Source organism: Loxodonta africana, chromosome 2 (assembly GCF_030014295.1).
Source record: "Loxodonta africana isolate mLoxAfr1 chromosome 2, mLoxAfr1.hap2, whole genome shotgun sequence".
Lineage (NCBI taxonomy): Eukaryota > Metazoa > Chordata > Mammalia > Proboscidea > Elephantidae > Loxodonta > Loxodonta africana.
In genome coordinates this window covers 189,104,446-189,131,217 of record NC_087343.1, presented here as the reverse complement: position 1 = coordinate 189,131,217, position 26,772 = coordinate 189,104,446, and the positions used below count along the sequence as shown (strand labels likewise).

Below are 26,772 nucleotides of genomic sequence, written 5' to 3'. Positions count from 1 at the left end.
GTACAATCCCTATAAAGGAAAGAGGATAGCTAAGACAATCTTGAAGAACAATATAATTGGAATATTTATATTACCAGATATCAAAATATAATAATTAAGACAGTGTGGAAATGATGCAAGGATGGACAAAAAGACCAATGGAACAAAACAGGGAGTCCACAAACAGAAATCTGTATGAAAATTACAACAAAGGTGCTTTTGCAACGTAGTGGGTAAAAGACTTCCAGTATATGGTGTGGGATATCAGTACAGAAACAAAGCACAAACCTTCATCCCTACCTCACAACATACATAGAATTGAATTCAAAATGAATTAAAGACCTAAATATGAAATGTGAAACAATAAAGTATCTAGAAAAGAAACAGAATGCCTTCATAAGCATAGGATAGATAAAGATTTCTTGACCAGGACACAAAAAATAAACCATAAAATAAAAAATAAAAAAATAAGAGATTGATAAATTAGACTTTGTTAAAATTTAGAACTTTTGTTCATCAAAGGAAAATGAAAAGGCAAGCTGCAGACTAGGAGAAGATATTTGCAATGCTTGTATCTGACAAAGAACATGTATTCAGGATATCTAAAGAACTTTTACAAATAAGTTAAAAAAAAAAAAAAAGACAAGGAGCTCTACTTCTGAAATGGTACTATGAGGAACTCTACAGACCTGCTCCCCAGCAAAACAAGTATAACTGGTGAAAATAATTTAAAAAACAATCAGTTAAAATCTTTAAAATCATTAGGTTAATTCGTATGTACTTTGTGGTTGGTTTTTATTTTATACTATCACAGATGGGTTTTTTTTTTTAATTTCATTTTCCAGTTGTTTGAATATCAAAATACTTTTAAGTATGTCTTTAGGCACATGTGTGTGGTTTAAAGGTATATTGTTAGAATTTGTCTTTTTGGGTCAAGAATGCATGCATATTCAACTTTTCTAGATTTTGCTAAATCAAATGGTTTTCCAAAGGAGTTTTTCCAATTTAGATTCCACTAGCTTTTTTGTAGCACTGTAAAAAAAAAAAAAAAGCAGTGGGCAGGAGTTCTTGCTATTTCACTTCCTCACCAATACTAGTATTATCAGACTTTTAAATTTTCTCTGGGTAATAGGTATAATATGGTTATCTCATTGTATCTTTATTCCCTGAGTCCTAGTAAAGGTGAACAGTTTAATTCATGTGTATTGGCTACCATGATTTCCTTGCCTGCGAGTTGTTTATTCACATCTTTGACCATTTTTCTATTGGGTTATTTTTCTCTTATTGATTTTTAGAAATTGTTTATATAACTGAATACTGATTCTCTTTAAATTACATGCATTACAAATGTCTCATTCCAGTCTATGTTTTTATACTGTGTTGATTGTGTCTTTTGATCCACAGGAGTTTTTACTTTTAAAGTGGTAAACCTTTGGGTTTATAGATTGGGCTTTTCATGTCTTAAAAAATCCTTCTCTATCCCCAGGTCATAAAGATAATCCCCTGCTTTTGACAATAGAGTCTTTTAATCTATTTAGAATTGATTTTTGTATGATGTCAAGTAATAACCCAAAATTTTACATAGGGATAAGCAAATTTCCCAAAAACATTTAACGGTCTTTTCCTTATTTTGTCCTATATTGTTTCAATGCATGAATGGGTAAATTTATAATTTTTTCTTTACTTGCTCATTTTCCTTTTTAATTTATTGGGGAGATAGAGGGTCCTGCTTGTCTTTGTATCCCTGGACTAAATACACAGTAAACCAAATAAAAAAAAAGGACATAGTAGTACTTATTAATAGTCATTGAATGAATGAATGGTCACCTAAGCCAACCTTGAATAATGAATAGAAACAGGAAAGGGGGAAAAGGCAGCAGCACATAAAAATCATGTCACAGAGTAAAACGCAGAGTATCACAGGAAAAAGTTGGAAAGGTAGGCAAGGTTTGGCCATAAAGTGGAGTTTATTTTGTGAATAATAAAAAGCCAAAAAGCAGAAAATTGTCATAGGAAGATATGTTGTTGTTGTTGTTTTTAAACTGGCAAGTATTCCGGCAATACAGAGCAATCAAAATGCATAACTATCCTGTGGGGGATGGAGCAGGAACTGTTATGACACTCAGAAGGGCAACTTGATACCATCTAGCAAAGTTGAAGAAACCGATATTCTACATACAGCCCAGCCATTCCAAACCTAGCATTTACCTTTGAGAAACCCGTACATATGCATGAGGAGATAGGTGCAGGAATGTTTATTGAAGTATTTCTGTAAATTTGAAAAACTGGAAAAAACCTAACATATACCAATAGAAAAAAAATGAATATATAACAAGTAATATATTGTAATGCCCAACAATAATTAACTATATGTATCATCACGGATAAATTTCAAAAACAGTATTGATCAAAAAAGGCAAGTCACTGAAGGAGCCAAACTGTGTGATACCTTTATATAAATTTAACAGTACTGTGTTTTGTTTATACATACAAAGATATGTGGAAAACAAAAACCCAGAACCATGCATGAAAATAACACTAAGTTTAGGACAGTCGTTACCTTTGGGCGAAAAGAGAGCAACAGAATAGAGCAGCAACAGGATCTTTAATGTTTAATTCAAAAATATATATCTCTGAATCAAACATGGCAAAATGTTAAGATCTGAAGAAGCTGGATGAGTGTTCATTACTCTCTCTACTTTTCTAAAAAAGAAAAGATTACTCTGGTGGCAGTATGGAAAATGGACTGGAGTGGGGAGAAGGCAAAATGGAAACAAGGAGGGCAATTAGAATACTTTTGAAATCCAGTGGAAAAAAACGATAAGCAGTGCAAGGAGGGTAAAAAGGTGGGGAGCAGGAGAAGGTAGTGGAACTTAGAGATATTTAGAAATTAAAATAAGCAGGATTAGGTGACAAACCAGATATAAGGAGTAAGTGCAAGGAGGAAACATTTTGGCTCAATGTCATTCTTCCTTAAAACAAGAAAGTAGGAGAAGGGCATTTTAGATGATGAGTTCCTTTTTAGAACCTACTGAGTCTGAAGGGCCCATTGGATGCCAGAGGAAAGATCCAACAGGAGGCAGTATAGAAAAGCAGTTAGCAGCACAGGCTCTGCAGTCATGTGGCCTGGGTTCAAACCCAGGTTCAACCACTTAAGCAAATTATTTAACCTCTCCAAGTCTCAGTTTTCAAATCTGTAAAAAGGGAGTAGGGAATTTGTTAATAACTATTTCTTATAGTTTAGGTGACAAGGGAATTAGGTAATGTCTGTCAAGTGCTTAGCAAAGTATGTGGCACAGACTAACTGATAAATATCTATAGCTACTGTGACTGCTCTTCTTTCTCACTTCCATGACATGCTTCTATTACATACAGCACTTAGGACTCTTCAGTGATTTCACCTTTGTTCCTGAGCATTTATTTCTGTAAATTACATTCTGTTGTGGATACAGGCTCCCCCCGCTCCAGACGCTTAATATTATACCTTATTTAAAATTGTTAAACAATTTCATTAAGTCAACATCATTTTCTAACCCAAGAGCATACTCTTCATTACCTGAAAGTATTATACATGAGATCTAAGCCCAATCCCTAGGGTGATAACAATAAACAATGCAGAAAGAGTCCTAAGCAAGATTACAGTCTAAACATACTTGCTAATAAGTAATTACAATGCAATGTGATAAATGCTAAAACAGGAGGCATAAAAGTGCTACAGAAGGCAGAGAAAAGGGATTCTCCCAGAATTTGAGGGTTAAGAAGGACATTGTAAAAATGGGACATCTAATGTCAAAGATAAGCAGGAGTTAGCAGAGTAAGGCAGGGAGGTGAAAGACGCATTTAGAAAAAAGTATCCTGGGCAGAGGGAACAGTATGTTCAAACACTTAGACTTGGCAGAGAATACAGACTGTCCAAGGAAGTGAAAAAGTTCAGGACACATGAAGTACGCAGTGCAAAGCAGGGAGCATTGGCCATGAAGCTGGTTAACATAAGCAGAAAAGAGATTGCGAAGAACCTTGTAAGTCATGCTCTATATGATTCAATTGAGTTAATGTTTAGTGTTTAGCACAGTTCCTGGTACAAAATAAATGCTCACTAATTGTTAAACTTTATTAGCTTATTAAAACTTCATGTGCTTATTAATATCTAATACACTCCCTTTTTCAGCCACAAGTTCAAATTCGACAACGTTCCTACCCAAAAATATTTTCCACCCAGTTTTCCTTAGTTTATTGCCAGAAAAACAGACTACTTGCTTAATGTCTTTGAGACTCTGTGCCCTTATTTATAAAATTGGAATACTAACTCTGCTGGCTTGTTGTAAGGACTAAAGAGTGTTTCTATTAAGGCAGGTCAGCAGACAAGCCAGAGAAATATAAAAGTGGGAAGCTTCACCTTCACTTTGGTGTTACGCGATAGGAGTGCCTCAGAAATAAAGGCACGTTAGGACTAAACTCCTTTGAAAGAGGGTAATAGGCATGCACCAAAAAATATCAAAGTTATAATAAAAGAATCAACACCAGTTTGACAATGGGTTTATTGTTTCCTAACATGTAAGTTTTTTCAAAAAAGGAAAACTGACCTTCTATAATTCACTTTTTTTACAAATTCCATATAAATCATATTTATCTCAAATATTTTGAAAAATAATTTCCCAAATCCCATTTCCCTAAACAACTAGTCTCATTTTACATATCTTTTTCCAAGTACTTTAAACACAATAATTTGAAGACTTTTCTTATTTAATATTATTGTGCTCTGATTTAAGATCCAGGCCAAATGTGTATTAGATTAGTAATGTTACCCACTTTTGCAAAAGCAAAATAATAAAATCCCTTGGTACATTTAAAACAAGACAATTTACCATAATTCATTTATCTCAACCTTTGAGTAACACATTTGGGATTTAAAGAGAGGCATCCTGTATAAATTTTATACCATGAAATTTCTGTCTGATTCTAATGTCTTATTGACAACATAAAACATTTATTTCTAACTACTTCTTTTCCTTCCTAATGTTCTTATTTAATGGGAGCTAAACTCTAAGAAAATTTTATTGATATTAATCCTAAACAACAATTAAATCACAATGTATTTGATAAAGGAAGCATCAAGCTACATCACTTTCTTAAAGAATGAAGAAAATTTTACCTATGATAAAAGATGATCTTAACAAAACCAAATATTTTTTGACATTAGTATACAACTATTATTATTAGAAAGTCATAAACGAACTAAAAGTTTAGCTAAATTTCCTAAATAAAAAGCTCAATTCAATGTAATAAAAAGCTAAACCTAGAATTTTGAGATAAGAAATCCTTCGACGCTACTGATACAAACTCCAAACCAAACAAGGTAAGATTGTCCTTAGACTTCTTACCAGAGATGTTTTCGAAAGTTACTATTCCAGGAAGGGGGAAAAAAAAAAAAAAAAATCTCTTACAGATCTTATTCAGTCTTATAAGTACTAATAAACATCTGCTTATGGCTCACATAAATGCCCTCGATAAACCCTCATTATGTCTAAAGATCAATTAATCTAAGCTTGCTGATGCTATACTGTCAACGATCATACTATGAAAAAAAAGAGTAACCCCTAAATTAAGGTGATTTAACTATAGCCTCTGAAGGATACATCCAACTCTCATGGTCCTCACTACTTAAAAAAAAAAAACTATGTAAAAATGCCAAGTCATGAGCAAAATATACTGGAAGCCACATAAACAAACACCCTCTCCACCCCCAAGAAAAAAAAAACAGGACTATTAAAAGAGTAAATCTTATGTTTTCAGTCTTGAAATACAGTAAGTCAAAAATCCATTAAGGTGTTTAAAATAATCTTAATTATTTAACCACTATTCACTTAAAAAATGCTCATTACCTCTCTCCCAATCAACCTTTAAAGCAAGTGGCAAATCCAGGCATAAAACAAGCAAATTAACTTCACATCACCTTCAATACCAATCCAACTGATTTCATTTGATCAAATTAAACTTCTTATGTAGGCATTTCTGAAATATATCATTTGGCTTAAGGCTATTATATGTGCATATTTTTCTTCATCTCCAATAACAATTTTTGTTTTTCTGATCTCTGGTAAAAACCTACCTTTGAGGTTCTTTGAAGTTGATCACCAACATATGTTTTACGAAACTGATCCAAGAACCACAGAATTGCAAGCTCTATTTTCTCATTAGAACACTGAGGCAATCCGGTATCCATTAAGGATATAAGCTGAAAAACTCTTTTCATGAAGGAAAAAAACAGCTTTCAGTAAAAATTCTTAAAAAAAAACATTAAAACACTTATCATCAAATAATATATAATTGCTGCAAAAAGTGGGAAAATATAAAAGTGTAAAAAGAAAATATTTTTTAATTATCTGAAATTCTACCACTGAGAAATAACTGCAATTTGGTCTAATTACTTCTGGTCTATTTTTTGACATATTCACATACACATGCATACAAACATGTATACATACACATATTATTTTGCTACATAAATATATATAAGTCCATGACATATACATATAAATATATATACATAAATTTTTAGTAAAAGGATGATTATTGAATGGGGAGTTTTGGATTTTACTTTTTCACTTCACCTTGTATTTTTAATAATTAAGTATTTTGGAATCATATCAATCAAAATTCAAAAAAATATCAGGAGGTATACCTGTCAGGTTATATCACCTTCTTAAAAAATAGTAAAAAATTTTACTGAAATAAACCACAAAATGATTTTAACAAAATCAAATATTTTTACCAGTAGTATGCAACTATCATCAGAAAAGCATAAATGAACTGAAGGTTAAATGAAATTTCTAGAGAAAATAATTTAACTCAATGTAATGAAAAGCTTAGTCTAGAATTTTCAAAAAAGAAATCCTTCAACATTACCTATTTTCAATAAAATTTTCCAGTGTATGGCTGCTAAGTGTCTTGCACTAACAAAATCAGTACATTATAATTATTTAACAAACAGGAGAGGTTCTTAAAAAGTAGCACCCTTTTCTAATTTGCACAAAAGCAACTGTATTTAACCCTGACCCACCCAGCTCCTTCCATGTATATATATACACATATGAACACAGACACACACATCACTAGTAGTCTGTGTCCTTCCAGAGATTTTTTTTTAATGCATATACAGGCAAATATGACTATATATTCTTTTCCCAGCCCTTTTAAACACATGGAGCATTCTATACACATGGATCTAAACCTGGCTTTTTTTCATATAACAATGTATCTTAGAAATCTTTCCATGCGAGACGAAAAGAGCTTCCTCATTCTCTTCTGCAGCTACTTAACATTCCATGATATGAAGGCACCATAATTTTATCAAATATTTCCCTACTGATGGACATTAAGGTTGTTTATAATTTTTGCTGGAATTAACAATCTTGTACATGTCATTTCACAAACATTTATAATATACATCTCTAAAAGTAAAACTACTAGCTCAGAGTACATACTTTTGTAATTTTGATGCTATTACCAAATTGCCCTCTGTAGAGATTGAACCGATTTATACTCCTATCATCAATAGTGCCTATATACACCCAGCAAGATAATTCAGGATGACATTAAACTTTAGAATTTCTGTAAATCTAAAAAAATTGCATCTCAGTACAGTTTTCATTTGTATTTCTTTCATGTGTGAGGGTAAAATTTTCTCATATTTTAAAGCCATTTATATCCTTTCCTACAATCTGTCTGTTCATATCTTTTGCCAATTTTTCTATTAGATTGTCTTTTTACTACTGATTTCCACAAACTCTTTATATACAGGTAGTCCCTGGATTACAAATTAGTTCCCTTCCTAAATCTTTAAGTCGAATTTGTAGGTTAGGTACGGTTCGTATCTAGTGACAGTCAAATGTTTTGTCTTCGTCTTGGTTGTATATATATTCTTCTACAGAGGAGCCCTGGTGGTGCAGTGATGAAAGCACTCAGCTGCTAACCGAAAGGTGGGCGGTTCAAACCCACCAGCTGCTCCTTGGGGAAAAGATGTGGCAGTTTCCTTACACCAAGATTTAGAGCCTTGGAAACCCTATGAGGCTGTTCTACTCTGCCCTGCATTCCAACTCAACTGCAGTGGGTGGGTTTGGGTGCTTTTCTATGCATAAAAAAACATTAAAGAGACACTTTCAGATACACTAAAACATCTTTAACATAATACAGTAATAACAATGTTTTGATGCACCTTGCAAAGTAGTGCCCATTTGTTATTATGAACTATCGTATGTACCACAAATTTTTAATACAGACTTTACAGAAGTTGGTTCATAACTATTGGTTGTACTTGAGTCAGACATTTGTAACCAAGGGACTGCCTGTATTAGAGAACTGAGCCCTTTGCCTGTAAATGGGCTATATTTTTTCTTTTGTCTCTTAACTTTGATTATGGTGTTTCTTAACTTCATGAAGTTTTTGTTGTTGTTTTCCTTATGCAGAAAATTTTATCAATTTTTTTCTTTTACAGATCTTACATAATAGCAAGACCTTCCTTGAATCTGAAATTTCTGTTTCTTTTCTTTTCACATTTGCCTCCATGGTACATTTGATCTTATTTTGACACAAAGGTTTAAGATACACCTCCAACATTATCTCCCGCCCACTCTCCAAGGCTAACCAGTTGCTTCAACGCCACTTCCTTCTTAAATAGTCCACCTTTTGCTTACAATTTTGAAGTAGCCATTACCATATATATTAGATTCATTTATGCACTTTGATTTCTTACTGGACCTTCTATTCTACTAATCTGTCTCACTTAATATGTTTTGACTAATTTTTTCATATTATTAAATAATTTTCAAAGCATTATCTTTAATGGTTGCATAATCTTAAGGCGATGTCAAAATTCAATCATTGTCTCATTTTGAACATAAATTCATATTTCTAAGTGATACATGATTATTGTCCTCTCCTACCCCAAAGATTTCTACAAATAAAATGTTTAGGTGACAGATATAAACTTATTTTAAAAACTTGGTACTTATTGACAAAGTGTTAAGAAAGATTATTTTGACAACCATATTACAGTGATTATTTCCTATATTTCTGTATTAAGTTGCTTATATAGAAGTACCTTCACTTTCCATGTCCTCAATACTGCTAAGATTTAAGAAGAACTTGCTAAAGATCATATTTAAGAATTAGATTACTGTAACCAGGTTTTTCCCCCGCTAAATTCAGGGCTGACTGTGGAACCAGCCATCGATTGCTTATATGCAAGTTCAAGTTGAAGCTGAAGAAAATTAGAACCAAGTCCACAAGGGCCAAAATATGACCCTGAGTATATCTGACCTGAATTTAGAGAACATCACAAGAATAGATATGACACATTGAACATTAATGACCTAAGACCAGACCAACCATGGAACGACATCAAGGACATCATACATGAAGAAAACAAAAGCTCATTAAAAAGGCAGGAAAGAAAAACCCAAATTGGATGTCAGAAGAGACTCTGAAACTTGCTCTTGAACACAGAGTAGCTAAAGCAAAAGGAAGAAATGATGAAGTCAAATTGCTGAACAGAATATTTCAAAGGGCAGCTTGAGAAGACAAAGTAAAGTACTATAATGAAATGTGGAAAGACCTGGACTTAGAAAACTAAAAGGGAAGAATACGCTCAACATTTAACAGGCTGAAAGAACTGAAGAAAAAACTCAAGCCTCAAGTTACAATATTGAAGGATTTTATATGGAAAGGAAGCACCAAAAGAAGATAGAAAGAATACAGAGTCACTGTACCAAAAAGAATTGGTCAACGTTCAACCATTCCAGGAGGCAGCATATGAACAAGAACCAATAACACTGAAGGAAGAAGTCCAGGCTGCACTGAAGAGAATGGCGAAAAACAAGGCTCCAGGAATTGACAGAATATCAACTGAGATGTTTCAATAAACGGATACAATGCTGGAGGTGCTCATTCACCTACATCAAGAAATTTGGAAGACAGCTTCCTTCCTGGCCAACCAACTGGAAGAGATTCCTATTTGTGTCCATTACAAAGAAAGGTGATCCAACAGAATGTGGAAATTACCAAACAATATCATTAATATGACATACAAGAAAAATTTTGCTGAAGATCATTCAAAAGTGGTTGTAGCAGGGAACTGCCAAAGTTCAAGCTGGATTCAGAAGAGGACATGGAATGAGGGATATCACTGCTGAAGTCAGATGGATCTTGGTTGAATGCAGAAAATACCTGAAAGATGTTTATCTGTATATTATTGACTATGCAAAGGAATTTGACTGTGCAGATCATAACAAATTATGGATAACACTGCCAAGAATGGGAATTGCAGAACACTTAATTGTGCTCATAAAGAACCTGTACATAAACCAAGAAGCAGTCGTTCGAACAGAACAAGGGAATACGCCATGGTCTGAAGTCAGGAAAGGTGTGTGTCAGAGCTCTTACCATACTTATTCAATCTGTATGCTGAGCAAGTAATCCAAGGAGCTGGACTATATGAAGAAGAAGGCAGCATCAGAATTGCAGGAAGACTCATTAACAACCTGCAATATGTAGATGACACAACTTTGGTTGAAGAAAGTGAAGAGGACTTGAAGTACTTACTGATGAAGATCAAAGACTACAGCCTTCAGTACGGACTGCACCTCAACATAAAGAAAACAAAAATTCTCACAATTGGACCAATAAGCAACATCATGATAAACAGAGAAAGGACTGAAATTGTAAAGGATTTCATTTTACTTAGTTCCACAATCAACGCCCATAGGAGCAGTGATCAGGAAATCAAACGATGTGTTGCATTGGGCAAATCTGCCACAAACGACCTCTTTAAAGTATTAAAAAGCAAAGATGTCACTTCGAGGACTAAGGTGCCCCTGACTCAAGCCATGGTATTTTTAGTCACTTCGTGTGTGTGTGTGTGTGTATCAAACTTTTTCTCTGTAATCATGTGATTTATCAAGCAACTTAAGGCATATTGTACTTTTAAATTCTTTATTAAGTAGGACCTCTCTTCTACTGAAGTTCCTTGTTGATTATATTTTCTTTTACTCTGTTTTTATAGCATATATTCCCAAATACAGGAAAGATGTAGGACCAAAAGATGGTTTGTTGGGGTGCCTTTACAACTCATATTAAACTGGTGATTTGTGTTTGCCTAAGGGGCAATGATATCCCGAGCAGAAGAGTAGGAAAGAATCACAACAGGGTACATAATCTATTTGTAAAAGAAGTTTTGGTGGTTGTATTATTTAAAAGGTAGGATCAGGTCCAGCTGTAAGGGACTAAAATCCAAAATAACAATGGCTCAAACCATATAGATGTTTATTCCTCTCTCAAGCAAAAATCCAAGGCACTGCTCCAGGGCTAAGTTGGTGCTCCATGGTGTGTTCCTTCAATCTTGTTGTTACACTAGCCTCCACTCCCACAATCACCTCATGGTCTAAGATGGCTTCTTTAGCTCTACCCATTATTTCCACATTTCAGCCAGCAAGAAGGTGGATGTTTCTTCTCTTTACGGACACATCCCAGAATATACAACTTTCACTTACATCCAATTGCCCAGAACATAATAACTTAACCCTATCTAGCTGCAAGAATCTAGTAAATCTAGTCTTTATTTAGGGTTGCCATGTACCCAGAAAAATAATCAGGTATTTTACTAGTATGGAAAAAAGTTATGAAGAAATACCGGGGGACAACTAGCAGTCTTTTACCACAACGTCCTTCATAGATTTGTAGTCACCTCTAACAAGTGCAGAAGACCAATGCTTGTACTATATATAATCTTCACTCTCAGCTTCAATTTATTGTCCTACATTTATTTTTCTTTTATCTTAAATCATTTGTAATAAAAAGCATCTAAAGAATAAATAGATAAAACACTTTTAATCCAAAATTAATCAGACCATTTCAAATACAAATGAATTTTGGATTATCAATTGTTCTGGATTACCCTAGACAGCCACTTAAATTGAGTAAGTATTCATTCAGAAAACAAATTTTTGAGGGCATACTCTATGCCAGGTGTGTGTTAGGAGTTCAGAATCCCAGAGTGAGCAAGACGTATAAATTCCCAGTCCTCCAGAGAGACAATAAAACAAGAAATGAGAATAAAAAAACGGCAAGTGCTATAATAAATGCTATAAAGAAGTTAGTGAGGATTCCTAATATACTAGGGTGGAGAAGGGTGGGAAAAGACAGTGTCTAGAGAAAGAGGAAAGTATGTACAGATCTCTAGAGAGGAAGAAAAAACACAGCCCATTTAAGAGCTAAAAAAGTTCAATACGCCTATAAAGCAGTCAGTAAAAGGAGAGGAGGCTAAAGAAACAGACAGGAGTCAGATCACGAAGGGTCTTATAGACCATGTTTAATTTAATTTCAAAAAACCATAAACCAAAGCCACTGCCATCAAGTCAACTCCGACTCATAGTGACCCTGCAGGACAGAGTAGAACTGCTCCACAGGGTTTCCAAGGAACAACTGGTGGATTCGAACTGCTGACCTTTTGGTTAGCAGCCGAGTTCTCAACCACTCCATAACCAGGGCTCCTTTTAATCTCAAGAGTAATGGAAAGTCATTGCAGAGTTTAAGCAAAGCACTGTCATAATCAGATCTGTACTGTAGAAAGATTACTCTGGCTGCAAAGCAGAAGCAAGGAGTCCATTTAAAAACTGTAGCACTAATCCCAAAGCACTGCATTGGGCAAATCAGCTGCAAAAGACCTTTTTAAAGTGTTGAAAAGCAAAGACGTCACCCTGAGGACTAAGGTGCGCCTGACCCATGCCATTGTGTTTTCAATCACCTCATATGCATGTGAAAGCTGGACAATGAATAAGGAAGGCCAAAGAAGAATTGAAGCCTTTGAATTGTGGTGCTGGAGAAGAATATTGAACATACCGTGGACCGCCAAAAGAATGAACAAATCTATCTTGGAAGAAGTACAATCAGAATGCTCCTTAGCAAGGATGGCGAGACTATGTCTCACATAGTTTGGACATGTTATCAGGTGGGACCAGTCCCTGGAGAAGGACATTATGCTTGGAAAAGCAGAGGGTCAGCAAAAAAGAGGAAGAAACTCCATGAGATGGACTGACACAGTGGCTGCAATAATAGGCTCAAGCATAGCAACAACTGTGAAGATGGTGCAAGACCAGGCAGTGTTTCATTCTGTTGGGCACAGGGTCGATATGAGATAGAATCAACTCAATGGCACCTAACAACAACAACAATAATCCAGGGGAAAGATGGCAGTAGCTGAACTGGCAGGGGAGATAGAAATAAGTGGACCAATTGGGATAACTAGAAGATAGTGCCAACAAGACTTAATACATGGATGTACGGATCCTAGTGTATGGAAGCTGGAGAGAGAAAAAAGGGAATATTAAGGATAATTTCCAGTATTCAGGCTTGGGTAACTAAGTAGACAGTGATGAGACACTTAAAGACAGTCACGGCTGGGGGTGGATGAAAGAGGGTTTATCCCACTTGTGAACTAGAGACACAAGTGGGATAGAACATCCAAGTGAAATAGTCCAATAGGTATTTTGAGGTCAGAAGACAAGAATTATGAAAACAAAATAGAATCCCTGAGGAATGCTGAGGACCCAGGGGAAGTCAAAAACTATATATTAGTTGGCAATGGCACCTATCTACAGAGGTGTGTAATTTCTTTCATTAGCACCCAGAAAATTAGAAAGAAACCTGAATTCCATCAGGGTTAAGGTTCTGCCAGGCAGAAGATAGAATACAGAAGTGAACAAAACAGACAAAGCTTATCCCTTCCCTTATTTTAGTAAAATAAACAATGTCAAGAAGTGAAAGTACTATGAAGAAAAATAAAAGTAGGAGAGGGTATTATTTGAGGATAAAAGGCCAGAGAAAACCTCTGTGAGGAAAAGATATCTGAGAATAGACCAAACTGAAGTAAGGGAGTAAACGACACAAATATCTAAGAGAAAGCTTTCCTAGCAGAAGAAAAAGAAGTACTAAGGTCCTGAAGTGAATACATATTAGTATTATTCAAAGAATAGCAAGACAAATAACCCAACTAAAAAAAGCACAAAGGACTTGAACAGACATTTCTGTAAAGGCGATATACAAGTAGCCAATAAACACGTGAAAAGACGCTCGAAACCATCAGTCATGTGAGAAACACAAATCAAAATCATAATGAGATACCACTTTACATCCACTAGGACAGCTGTTATTAAAAACAAAATAGAAAACAATAAGTGTTGGTAAGGATGTGGTGAAACTGGAACCCTCGTCACTGCTGATGGCAATGTAAAATAATGCAGTGGCTGTGGCAAACAGTTTGGCAGTTTGTCAAAAAGTTAAGCACAGAATTACCCATTCACCCAGCAATTCCACTCCTAGGCATATACCCAAAAGAAATGAAAGCAGGGACTCAGATACTTGTACACTGATGTTCATTACAGCATTCTTCACAAAAGCCAAAAGGTGGAAACAACCCAAGTGTCCATCAACAGATGTATAAACAAATGTGGTATATCTGCATCATGCAATATTAATCAGCCATAGAGAGAAATGAAATTCTGATAAAGGCTGCGACATAGACGAACCTTGAAAACATCATGCCAAGTGAAATAAGCCAGACACAAAGGGACAAATATTGTATGATCCCACTTACATAAGATATCTAAGATATCGAGATAGAAAGTAGATTAGTGGTTACCAGGGGCTGGGGGAGGAGGGAATGGAAAATTATTGCTTAATGGGTACAGAGTTTCTATTTGGGATGATAAAAAGTTTTAGAAATAAATAATGGTGATGGTTGCACAATATTGTGAATATAACTGTACACCTAAAGATGGTTAAATTGGTAACTTTTATGTTATAAATATTTGACCAGAATTAAAAATAAAAAGAATAGTGAGGAGGCCAGTATGGCTGAGTTGAATAGGAAAAGGTATAAAATGAGATCAGAAAAGTAGCAGACACTCCCTTGGCCCAAGCCAAGGTCTTTGGATTCTGTCTCTCAAGTGTGACAGGAAACCACTAGAGACTTACGAGTAGAGAAGAGCATAACATTACCTCGTATAGATTCGAAAAGAAGTTAGATTCATTGATATGACTGTAGGGTTTGGGAGAGAGACCAAAACTCTGAGCTAGTTGCCAAAGTGTTCAATGAATTGTAAGGGATGACTGGGAGATGAACAGGTAAAAAAGCAAGGTAGTGTTGCTGAGTGGAGTGAGGCACTCTGCTAGCATTAGTGGGTTGAGAGGAGACAAGGATGAAGATAAAATCACTCGAGAATCTCTCAAGATATTTAAATGCTAGTCATAATGAATGAAACTAAAATGAGTATAAAATCATCTGTAATAGAACTACGTGGCCTGAGCACAAATATATTTATTTGGTAAGTTAAGGCAGCACATGTTTAACTATAATTACAAATTTATCACAATATTAGGAGCTTCTATGTATATTAACCTTTTCCTGCTAAAATGGCACAGAAATTTTTGACAGGAGCTTGGCGATCTAATCTGGCTGTGTTCACCCAGGAGTAGAAGAGGTATCACGTAACACACAGAAGGCAACACTATCACTGTTCCAGTTACTTGGAACTCTTCCATATGAAATTTATATTTTGCAATTTTATATAAAACATCATTCTTACTTTTGAATCTAATATTTTTAAAAACATATTTATATGTTTCTAGACAAATATGTTAGTATATGCCCCCACCTCAAATCTCCTTGGCCCTGCCTGCACACCCACCAACTCCACCACTACTTGCCTCCCCCACCTCTGGCCTCAGCCATCTGCCCTGTAGTCCCTGCGAAGGTTCATCCGGTTCTACGATTATAAACCCCAACCCACGGAAAACAAGAGGGCTGTCAAGCTCCAACTCCACAGGACCAATGGAAACTCTGCCTTCCCCGGCAGCTGTTCAATGAAGCCAGGAAACACAACTCAGAGGTGTGAAACACATAAAACACTCCACGGGGTAGACTTCAAGCAATAAGAAATGGGACATAGAAAGGAGCCAAGAGATAAACTGCTTACCCTCAGTACCCCTAACATGGACTGTTTTGAGGCACAGAGGCTCCATGTGACATCTGTGGAAAACTTGTGTGAAAGTAAACAACCACTGTTTTCTTTGTAATACAAATCACCTTATATTTCTCTTATTCTCTCATTTACTTTCTCTTTTCCTTCATTCTTTTTCCCCCTCTCCCTTCCCCCGAAATAGCATTAATATATGACTTGTTTTAGGCTCTGTTTTGTAGGGAATGCAGGCTAAAACATTAATTAAATCTTACTTAAACATGTTCGCTGTTAGAAGAAAAAAATGAGATTTTCTATCTAGGAAATACACACTTTCTTTTTTTTTATTTCCTGTTATATGTTTTCTCAGGAAAATAATGTCAGTGTTTTATTTCCCTGCCTGATGGTGAAAACTTTAAAAATATCAAAGTAACGATAGTAGAAAAGTATACCTTATTTCCACTTTACTAAATATGCAATGAATTGACTTGATGGCAAAGGTCTTTTTTTTTTTTTTGGTATATTAAGAGACGGTATAGAGGCAAATTGTACACTTGGTTTAAAATTAATCGAAGTGTTTTAAGAAGGCCCCCAAATACTTATTACTCATGTTTTCAAGTGTCTTAATTTGATATTAGAAATAATAAATTTTAGAAAACTAAAAAAAATTATGTTCCATTCAGATTCAAATATCACTGAAAAGATAGGTTATAGATTAAAAAGTGTATGGAATATAAAAATTTTTTCCATTCAAAATCACAACAAATTTATTAAACACTTACAAATATATTTAAAAATAATGAAGAAGACTATATGAGGAAGACTATCACAACTAGGTATGATGATTTTAATAGGGTGGTAGAGGTATAAGAATAGACTTCTAAGATCAATGGAAAAGAATAAAACACACAGAAAAAGACTCAAGAATTAGTGTAAGACATAGGTATTTCAAATCAGTAGGGGGTTATTCAGTAAATGGGGTTAGCATTAAGTGGTTAACACTTTGGAAAGAGTATACACAACAAAATAAATTTCAGATATATTAAAAAATTAAATACAAAGCTGAAATCATAAAAGTACTAGGAGAAAATATAGGTGGATATTTTTATCATCTAGGTGTGGCAACATCTTTTTAAACATGAGCAGTGGAGAAAACATGAAGGAAAAAATGTAATGAATCAATATATAAATACTTAAAGCCAGTAAAAAAAAAAAGATATTTATAACAAAACTATGCAGAAAATACTTTCAAAATAAATAGCAAAATATTAAGATCTTTGATATAAACTCTGCTCCGAAATTAGAAAAGGTAATCATAGAAGCAAATTAGGTAAATATAGATATGAAGATTACAAAGAGGAAATACAAATGGCAAAAGAAGGGGTGGAAAAGAATGTTTGACACCAATAGTAACCAAAGAAATACAAATGAAAACAAAACATTTTGTTACCTATAAATTGTTCTATCTAGTGTTTGCAGAAAAATGGTCCCTTACATGGCCTCTGGGTTGGGAGGATAAACTGGTACACTGTATAGAAAATTCTTTAAAATGCCATATGCCCTTCAACCAGATATTCAACTTCTGTGAATTAATTTTAATGAAATTATTTAAATGTACATAAAGATATATCTACAAGAATATTTACCTAAAAGCAATTTATAAGAAGAGAAAATCAAGAAACATCTAAAATTCCAAAACTAGGGGTTTGCTTAAATAAATTATGGTACAGCTTAGGATATTTAATATATAAGTAAAATGCTCATGAGATTATGTTTGATTAAAAAAAAGTTGTTTTTGATAATATATTGCTTATCACTTCCCATTGTTCTAAGCATTTTAAAGATATTAGCTCATTTAATCCTTTTAACAGCCCCAAATGAGAAATTATTACTATTATTATTTCCATAATACAAAATACAAAACATTATAGCATGACTTAAATTGTTTTAAAAAGTTAAAAATTACACATGTGGTATTCATACACACACCCACATCCATTAATTAAAAAGACTAAAAAGTATTTTCAAAATGATAGTAGCAGTTACCTCCAGATTAATGTTTTCTTTACCTTTCAGCTGAATTTTTTAAGTCTTCCAAAAAATACATATCGGTTCACAGTAAATAAAAATGTTATTAAAAATAAAATATATGGCAACCTAACTCATTCATATTCACATGCAAAAATTTTCTTCAGTTAAAATAGAAACGTAAGAGGAATAATTCAGTTACTCCTTACTAGTGCTGTGGTCACTAGATGAGAAACCTAGTCAACAATCAAGCGAAGCCTGTGTTATATAACTATTCTTTGTTTTTTTTTTTTTTCTTTTTTTGGAGTGGGGCGATCAGATGTATATCATCCCTATACACATCAATTCTGCATGCTTTCTTAGTTCCTAAGAAACAAAAAGCAACTTAAATTTATATGACACTACCACACAATGTTTTAAAAAAATTTTACTCCACTACTTACTAGAAGGAGCCCTGGTGGCACAATGGTTAAGTGCTCAGCTGCTAACCAAAATGTTGGCAGTTTGAATCCACCATCTGCTCCTTGGAAACTCTATGAGGCAGTTCTACTCTGTCCTTTAGGGTCCCTATGAGTTGGAATAGACTCTACGGCAGCAGGTTTGGTTTTGGTTTATTTATTTGAGATTTGATCTTTTACAAATCACTTAACCTCTAAGCCTTGGTTTTCTCATCAGTAAAAAGGGAGGTAATATATTCTTAAAAAAGACCAGGTGCAACATGCTTTAGCTCACAGTACCAGATCAATAACTAAATGTTTAAACTAATTAGTCAATTTCTGTAAATTATATGGCTATTACTTACCGACAAGATAATTCTCCATCCATAGCATCATGTTCATCTGTACTCGTATATGTTAATCTTCCTCCTACAACTGTTCCAACTAAGTATACCAGCCATGCAAGACGTCCTAATAATATATAATAAGAAAGAAAAAAGTTAAGGAACTGTTGATAGAAACAAAACTTTTTCAGAAAATTCCAAAATTAGCAAAATGATGTATTCTTGGAAACAACTAATAAACTATCGTGAAATCAGTTCTCCACAGAGTTGAGAGTTGGGTTTTAAGTTTATTAAGCCAGCATTATAGGAGAAATGACACAGATTTTAGAGCTAGATAAAGCTATGTTTGAATCCTGGCTCTAGCAATTAGCTATGTGGTCTTGCATTAAGTTACTTAACCTTCCGATTTTCATATGCAAAATGGGGAAAATAATACCTACCATGAAGACTTATTACTAAAATAAAGTTTGATAATAAAACACCAGATGTAATGTCTAGAACCAGGGCTATGATTCAGTCAGTGTACTGATCCAATGATCAGCATCTTTACTGAATGGTAGATGTTATGATAGTACCTGTCTGACCATTTTTAATACCAACTCTGCTTGAAACATAAAATGTGCTAATAAATTTATTTCTTTTGTCTTTTTCTGTATGATTTTTAAAAATCAAAGACTTGCAGTGTGCAACTCACATTGTTCGACAGCCAAATTAAGTTCACGGCCAATAACAGCAAAGGATTAAATAGTTTTACAACAGTGGCACAAAAGGCAACCTCTACAGTTTTCACAAATATTATTTCAGGACATCCAAAATTGACTAATTTAGAAGTGCAGACATTTAGTGAATGATTTCTGTTTAAGATATATTATTTTACATCTCTGTACTCACTGATCTAGGTATCAGGTTCTCCACAAACTTCTGGAAAATATTTCGGCTGCTAACCAAAATGTGGGTGGTTTGAACCCACCCGCTGCTCTGTGGGAGAAAGATGTGGCAGTCTGCTTCTGGAAATATTTACAGCCTTGGAAACCCTATTCTGTCCTATAGTCGGAATCGACTCTACGGCAACAGATTTTATAAGTAATTAACAACACACTACTTACCTATTAAAATGAAATCGTGCGCTGTATTTGTGGACTAATTTTTCAAATACAAGCAGGCTAGTCCGTAATAACCAATTATGTTTTTGAATTGAGAAACTTTTTTTTTTTTTTAATTATACTTTAGATGAAGGTTTATAGAACAAACTAGTTTCTCATTAAATGGTTAGTGAGCAGGCAGGCAGCCTCAGGGCCCAACCCTTCTGAGAGACACCTGCTCTGACTTATCCTCCTACACCCAGCAAAATAAGCTGCCCTTTTTCTTCTGAAATTGTCCTTGACATGATAACCACAGAACAGGCCATAAGCCAAAAAAAAAAACCAAACCCAGCGCCGTCGAGTCGATTCCAACTCATAGCAACCCTATAGTATGGAATAGAACTGACTCATAGAGTTTCCAAGGAGCGTCTGGTAGATTCGAACTGCTGACCCTTTGGTTAGCAGCTGTAGCACTTAACCACTACACCACCAGGGTTTCCTAGAACAGGCCACAGATGGCCTCAACCCGCCTCTGGGCGGAGACTTAACATCCTAAGAAGAAAAATTCATTCCTTTCTTCATCCTGAGGGATCTAACCCTTTTCTCAAGAAAATGCATAGTCATCCCCAAGCTCTGAGCGCCTGCCTGAAGGTCAATCCTGAATATTCATGATGAATTTGCATTTCCCTGTCTACTTGCTATAAAAGCCCACCTCCCCAAGATGCCTGCAAGCAGTCTTGGAGACAGCAGCCCTGATTGCTCCTTTCCTTGTACAATGAAATAAAGGTATCTTTCTGATGTCCAACCTTGGCCTCTTGTTTATTGGCTGTAACAAGTCATGCCGAGCAAAACCTGGGGTTTTCACCCGGCAATTAGTACACATATTGTTTTATGAAACTGGTTAACAACCCCACTACATATCAACACTCTCCCTTCTTGACCTTGAGTTGCCTATTACCAGCTTTCCTGTCCCCTTCTGCCTTCTAGTGCTTGCCATTGGGCTAGTGTGCCCCTTTAGTCTCATTTTGTTTTATAGGCCTGTCTAATCTTTGGCTGAAGGGTGAACCTTGGGAGTGAGTGACTTCATTACCGAACTAAAAGTGTATCTGAGGGCCATGCTCTCAGGGTTTCTCCAGTCTCTGTCATGCCAGTAAGTCTGATCTTTTTTGTGAATTAGAATTCTGTTCTACATTTTTCTCCAGCTATGTCAAGGACCCTCTACTGTGATCCCTGTCAGAGCAGTCAATGGTGGTAGCCCGCACCATCTGGCAAAACTGGACTCACTCTGGTCAAGGCCGTGGTATATGTAGTCCATTAGTCCTGTGGAATAATCTTTTCTTGTATGTTTAGTTTTCTTGATTCTTCCTTGCTCCTGAAGGGTTGAGACCAGTAGAGAATCCTAGATGGCCTCTCACAGGCATTTAAGACACCGGACGCTACTCACCAAGTAAAATATAGAACATTTTCTTTATAAACTATTATGCCAATTGAGCTACGTATGCCCCAAGACCAGGGTCCCCACAGCACTCAGTCCAGCAATTTAGTCCCTCAGGTAGTTTGGATGTATCTATGGAGCTTCCATGACCTTGCCTTTGGCAAGCTGTGCTGGCTTCCCCAGTATTGTGTACTGTCTTACCCCTTACCTAAGTTACCACTTATCTATTGTCTATTTAGTGTTTTTCCATCCCCACCACTCATATCCCTCATAACCATCAAAAATTGTTTCTTTTTGTGTATAAACCTTTTCATGAGTTTTTACAATAGTGGTCTCATACAAAATTTGCCCTATTGTGATGACTTATTTCACTCAGCATAATGCCCTCCAGATTCATCCATCTTATGAGATGCTTCACAGGTTCATCATTGTTCTTCATCATTGTGTAATACTCCGTTAAGTGTATGTACCACAGTTTGTTTATCTATTCATCTGCTGATGGCACTTAGGTTGTTTCCTTCTATCTTTTTGCTATTGTGAACAATACTGCAATGAACATGGGTGAACATATGACTATTCATGTGACGACTCTTGTTTCTCTAGGATATAGTCCTAGGAGTGGGATTGCTGGATCATATGGTATTTCTACTTCTAGCTTTCTAAGGAAGTGCCATATCAGCTTCCAAAATGGTTGTACCATTTTGCATTCCCACCAGCAGTGCCTAAGAGTTCTGATTTCCCCACAGCCTCTCCAACATTTGTTATTTCCTATTTTTTTTTTATTTGTGTCAGTAATGCCAGGGTGAGATGGTATCTCATGGTGGTTTTGATTTGCATTTCTCTAATAGCTAGTGATCTCCAGCATTTCTTCATGTATCCGTTGGCCACCTTAATGTCTTCTTTGGTGAAGTGTCTGTTCATTTCCTTTGCCCATTTTTTTAAATGGATTATTTGTCTTTTTGTTGTAGAGATGTTGGATTTTCCTGGAGATTTTACAGATTAGACCTTTGTCTGAATTATAATAGCCAAAAATTTTTTCCCAATCTGTAGGTTCTCTTTTTACTCTTTTGGTGAAGTCTTTTGATGAGCATAATGTTTAATTTTTAGAAGATCCCGCTTGAGTTTGTGTGTTGTTGGTTATGGTTTACATCCTGTTAATGTCGTGTATTTGGACCTCTAGTGTTGACCTTATTTCTTCTTCTATGAACTTTACAGTTTTTGGCTTTGTATTTAGGTCATTGATCCATTTTGACTTAGTCTGCATGTATGGTGTGAGATATGGGTCCTGTTTCATTTTTCTTGAAGCTGGACATCCAGTTTTGCCAGCACCATTTGTTAAAAAGACTGTTTTTTTCAACACACAATACAGGCAAGGTCAGCACAACTGGACTAAACCAAAAGCAAAGAAGTTTCCTGAATAAACTGAATGCTTCGAAGGCCAGCGTAGCTGGGGCGGGGGTTTGGGGACCATGGTTTCAGGGGACATCTAAGTCAATTGGCATAATAAAATCTATTAAGAAAACATTCTGCATCTCACTTTGGAGACCGACGTCTGGGGTCTTAATCAGTAGCAAACGGCCATCTAAGGTGCATCAATTGGTCTCAACCCACCTGGACCAAAGGAAAATGAAGAACACCAAAGACACAAGGTAATTACAAGCCCAAGAGACAGAAAAGGGCCACATAAACCAGAAACTACATCAGCCTGAGACCAGAAGAACTAGAGGGTGCCCAATTACAACTGATGACTGCCCGACAGGGAACACAACAGAGAACCCCTGAGGGAGCAGGACAGCAGTGGAATGCAGACCTGAAATTCTGGTAAAAAGATCAGACTTAATGGTCTGACTGAGACTAGAAGAACCCCGGTCGTCATAGCCCCCAGACCTTCTGTTAGTCCAGGATAGGAACCATTCCCAAAGCCAACTCTTCAGACAGGGATTGGACTGGACAATGGGCTAGAAAAAGATGTTGGTGAAGAATGAGCTTCTTGGATCAAGTACACACTTGAGACTATGCTGGCATCTCCTCCCTGGAGGGGAGATGAGAGGGTAGAGGGGGTTAGAAGCTCATGGAATGCACATGAAAAGACAGAGTGTAAAGAAGGAGTGGATTGTCTCATTAGGGGGAAAGCAATTAGGAATATACAGCAAGGTGTATATAAATTTTGGTATGAAAGACTAACTTGATTTGTAAACTTTCACTTAAAGCACAAAAAAAATTAAAAAAGACTGTCTTTTTCCCGTTTGATGGACTTTGGGCTCTTGTTGAAGATCAGGGGAATGTAGGTGTGTGGATTTACATCTGTGTTCTCAATTCTGTTCCATTGATCAATGTATCTCTTGTTTTACCAGTACCAGGCTGTTCTGACAACTATAGGTGTATAGTAGGTTCTGAGGTCAGGTAGTGTGAGTCTTCCTACTTTATTCTTCTTCTTTAATAGTGCTTTACTTATCCAGGGCTTCTTCCATTTCCATATAAAGTTTTTCCGTATCTTTAAGGAATGTTGTTGATATTTGGATTGGTATTGCTTTGTGTTTGTAATTGTTTTGCGTAGAATTGTCATTTTCACAATGTAGAGTCTACCTATCCATGAGCATGGTATGTTTTTCCATTTATGTAGATCTTTTTTGGTTTCTTGAAGTAGTGTTTTATAGTTTTCTTTGTATAGGTCTTTTACATCCCTGGTTAGATTTATTCCTAAATGTTTTATTTTTTAGGGGTTATTATAAATGGCGTTTTCCCGATTTTCTTTTCATCATTCTTTTTACTGGTGTATAGGAATTTAACTGACTTTTTTATGCTTATCTTGTATCCTCCTAATTTGCTGAATCTATTAGCTCCAGTAGTTTTCTCGCAGAATCTTTTGGGTTTCCTATGTATATTATCATATCATCTGCAAATTTCTTCATTACCAGTTTGGATACCCTTTATTTCTGTTTCTTGCCTTATTGCTCTAGCTAGGACTTCCAACACAATGTTAAATAGAAGTGGTGATAAAGGCCATCCTTGTCTTGTTCCCATTCTCAAGGGGAATGTTATCAGCCTCTCTCGAATAAGAATGATGTTGGCTGTTGGTTTTGTACAGATGCCCTTTATCACGTTGAGAAATTTCCCTTCTATACATATTTTATTGAGAGTTTTTATCAGGAATGGGTGTTGGACTTTGTTGAATGCCTTTTCTGCATCGACTGTGATGATCATGTAATTCTCTTCTTTCCTTTTATTTATGTCGTGGATTACATTAATTGATTTTCTAATGTTGAACCATCCTTGCATACCTGGTATGAATTCTACTTGGTTTTGATATATTATTTTTTTGATACGATGCTGAATTCTATTGGCTAGAATTTTGTTGAGAATTTTTGCATCTATATTCATGAGAAGTATTAGTCTGTAATTTTTTTTTGTGGTGTCTTTGCCTGGTTTTGGTATCAGGGTTATGCTGGCTTCACGGAATGAATTTGGAAGTATCGTTTCCTTTTCTATTTTCTGTTGTAAGGTCTTCTCTGAATGTTTGGTAGAATTCTCCAATGAAGCCATCTGGGCCAGAGTTTTTTTGACATTGTTGGGAGTTTTTTTTTTTTTTACCTTTTCAATCTCTTCTCTTGTTATGCATCTGTTCAGATTTTCAACATCGTTTTGTGTAGGCACTGTGTTTCTAGAAATTTGTCCATTTCCTCTAGGTTTTCAAATTTGTCAAAGTATAGTTTTTCATAATACTTTGTTATGATCATTTTTTATTTCAGTTGGGTCTGCTGTAATATGCCCCATTTCATTTCTTATTTGGATTATTTGGGCCTTCTCCTGTTTTTCATTTGTCAGTTTGGCCAGTGGTTTGTTGATCCTTTCAAAGAACCAACTTTTGGTTTTGTTGATTCCTTCCATTGTTTTCTATTCTCTATTTCATTTATTTCTGCTCTGATTTTTATTATTTCTATTCTTCTGGTGGCTGTGGGGTTTTTTTTGTTTTGTTTTGTTTTTTTGCTGTTCTCTTTCTATTTGTTGGAGTTGCGTAGCTAATGTTTTGATTTTGTCCCTTCTTTTTTTGATGTGCGCATCTATTGCTATAAATTGAGCCCTGAGGACTGCTTTTGCTGCATCCCAAAGGTTATGATATGTTGTGTTTTCATTCTCGTTTGATTCTAGAAATTTTTTTATTTCATCTCTGATTTCCTCTATTACTCAGTGGTTTTTAAGTGGGGTGTTATTCAGTTTCCATGTAGTTGATTTTTTTTTTCCTTGCTCTTCCTGTTGTTAATGTCTACCTTGAAGGCATTGTGGTCAGAGAAGATACTTTATATTATCTCAGTGTTCTGGATTTTGTTGAGGGTTGTTTGTGGCCTATTCTGGAGAATTCCATGTGCACTGGAAAAGAATGTGTACTTTGCAGCTGTTGGGTGGTGTTCTATACATGTCTATGAGGTCAAGCTGGCTGACTGTCCCCTTTAGTTCTTCTGTATCTTCGCTGAATTTCTTTTTACATTTTCTGTCCTTTACCAAGAATGGTGTGTTGAAGTCTCCTACTATTATTGTGGAACTGTCAATTTCTCTTTTCAGTACTGTTAGAGTTTATGTATTTTGGAGCCCTGTCATTGGGTGCGAAGATGTTTATCATGGTTATGTCTTCATGATGGATCATCCCTTTAATCATTATATAACTGCCTTTTTTTGTCTTTTATGGTGAATTTTGTTTTAAAGTCTATTTTATCTGAGATTAGTATTGCTGCTCCTGCTCTTTTTGGTAGTCATTTGCTTGATGTATTTTCTTCTATCCTTTAATTTTTTTAAAATTCACATCTTTGTTTCTAAGGTCTGTCTCTTGGAGACAGCATATTGACAGACTCTATTTTTTTATCCATTCTGTCACTCTCTGCCTCTTTATGGGTACAGTTAGGCCATTTACATTCACTGTAATTACTGATAGGTGTGAGTTTATGCTGTCATTTTGTAGAGCTTTTTTTTGGTTGTGCTGATATTCTCTTTGTTCCTCTTACTCTCCTGTGCTGATTTCCTTTTGTTTGTGGACTTTTTTCTTTCTTTTTTTTTTTTGGTGTAGGTTTTGTTTTTAATGAGGCTTTATGTTCTCCTTTATTTTGATAAGTAGGTTTGTTAACTTTCTTTGTGATTATCTTGAAATTTACCCTTATCTTTCTAGGTTTGAACCAGTCTATTATTACTTGGTATCGCCTTGCCTTCATCTCCATTAGAAAGTTCTATACCTAAACCATTATTCCCTCTTTTATTGTTCTGACATGGTTGTCCTTTATAGATTAACCTCACTGGTTCCCTGTTGTAATTCTTTTGGTTCTGGATAGTCCTTGAGAGTTTATTTTCTCGGCTGGCATCTGGCTGGTACAATCTTTAGTCCTAGATTCAGGCTGTGGTATGATGTCGTTTGTTTTCAAACTGAAAGACTCCCTTTAATAATTCTTGGGAGCCTGGATCGGTTTTTAC

General features: G+C 35.4%; 1 protein-coding gene across 1 annotated transcript in view; it reads right to left on the bottom strand.

The window, feature by feature from the left end:
* Positions 1 to 4,381: 4,381 nt before the first annotated feature.
* The window catches only part of RANBP17 (RAN binding protein 17), a 120,652-nt gene continuing 98,261 nt past the window's right edge, over positions 4,382 to 26,772 (bottom strand). The window contains exons 13-14 of the mRNA XM_064279109.1: positions 18,820 to 18,925; positions 4,382 to 6,224 (exon numbers count right to left, since the gene is read on the bottom strand). Coding sequence (XP_064135179.1) covers positions 6,020 to 6,224; positions 18,820 to 18,925 — 311 coding nt within the window. The 3' untranslated portion in view covers positions 4,382 to 6,019. The remainder of the gene's footprint in view (positions 6,225 to 18,819; positions 18,926 to 26,772) is intronic.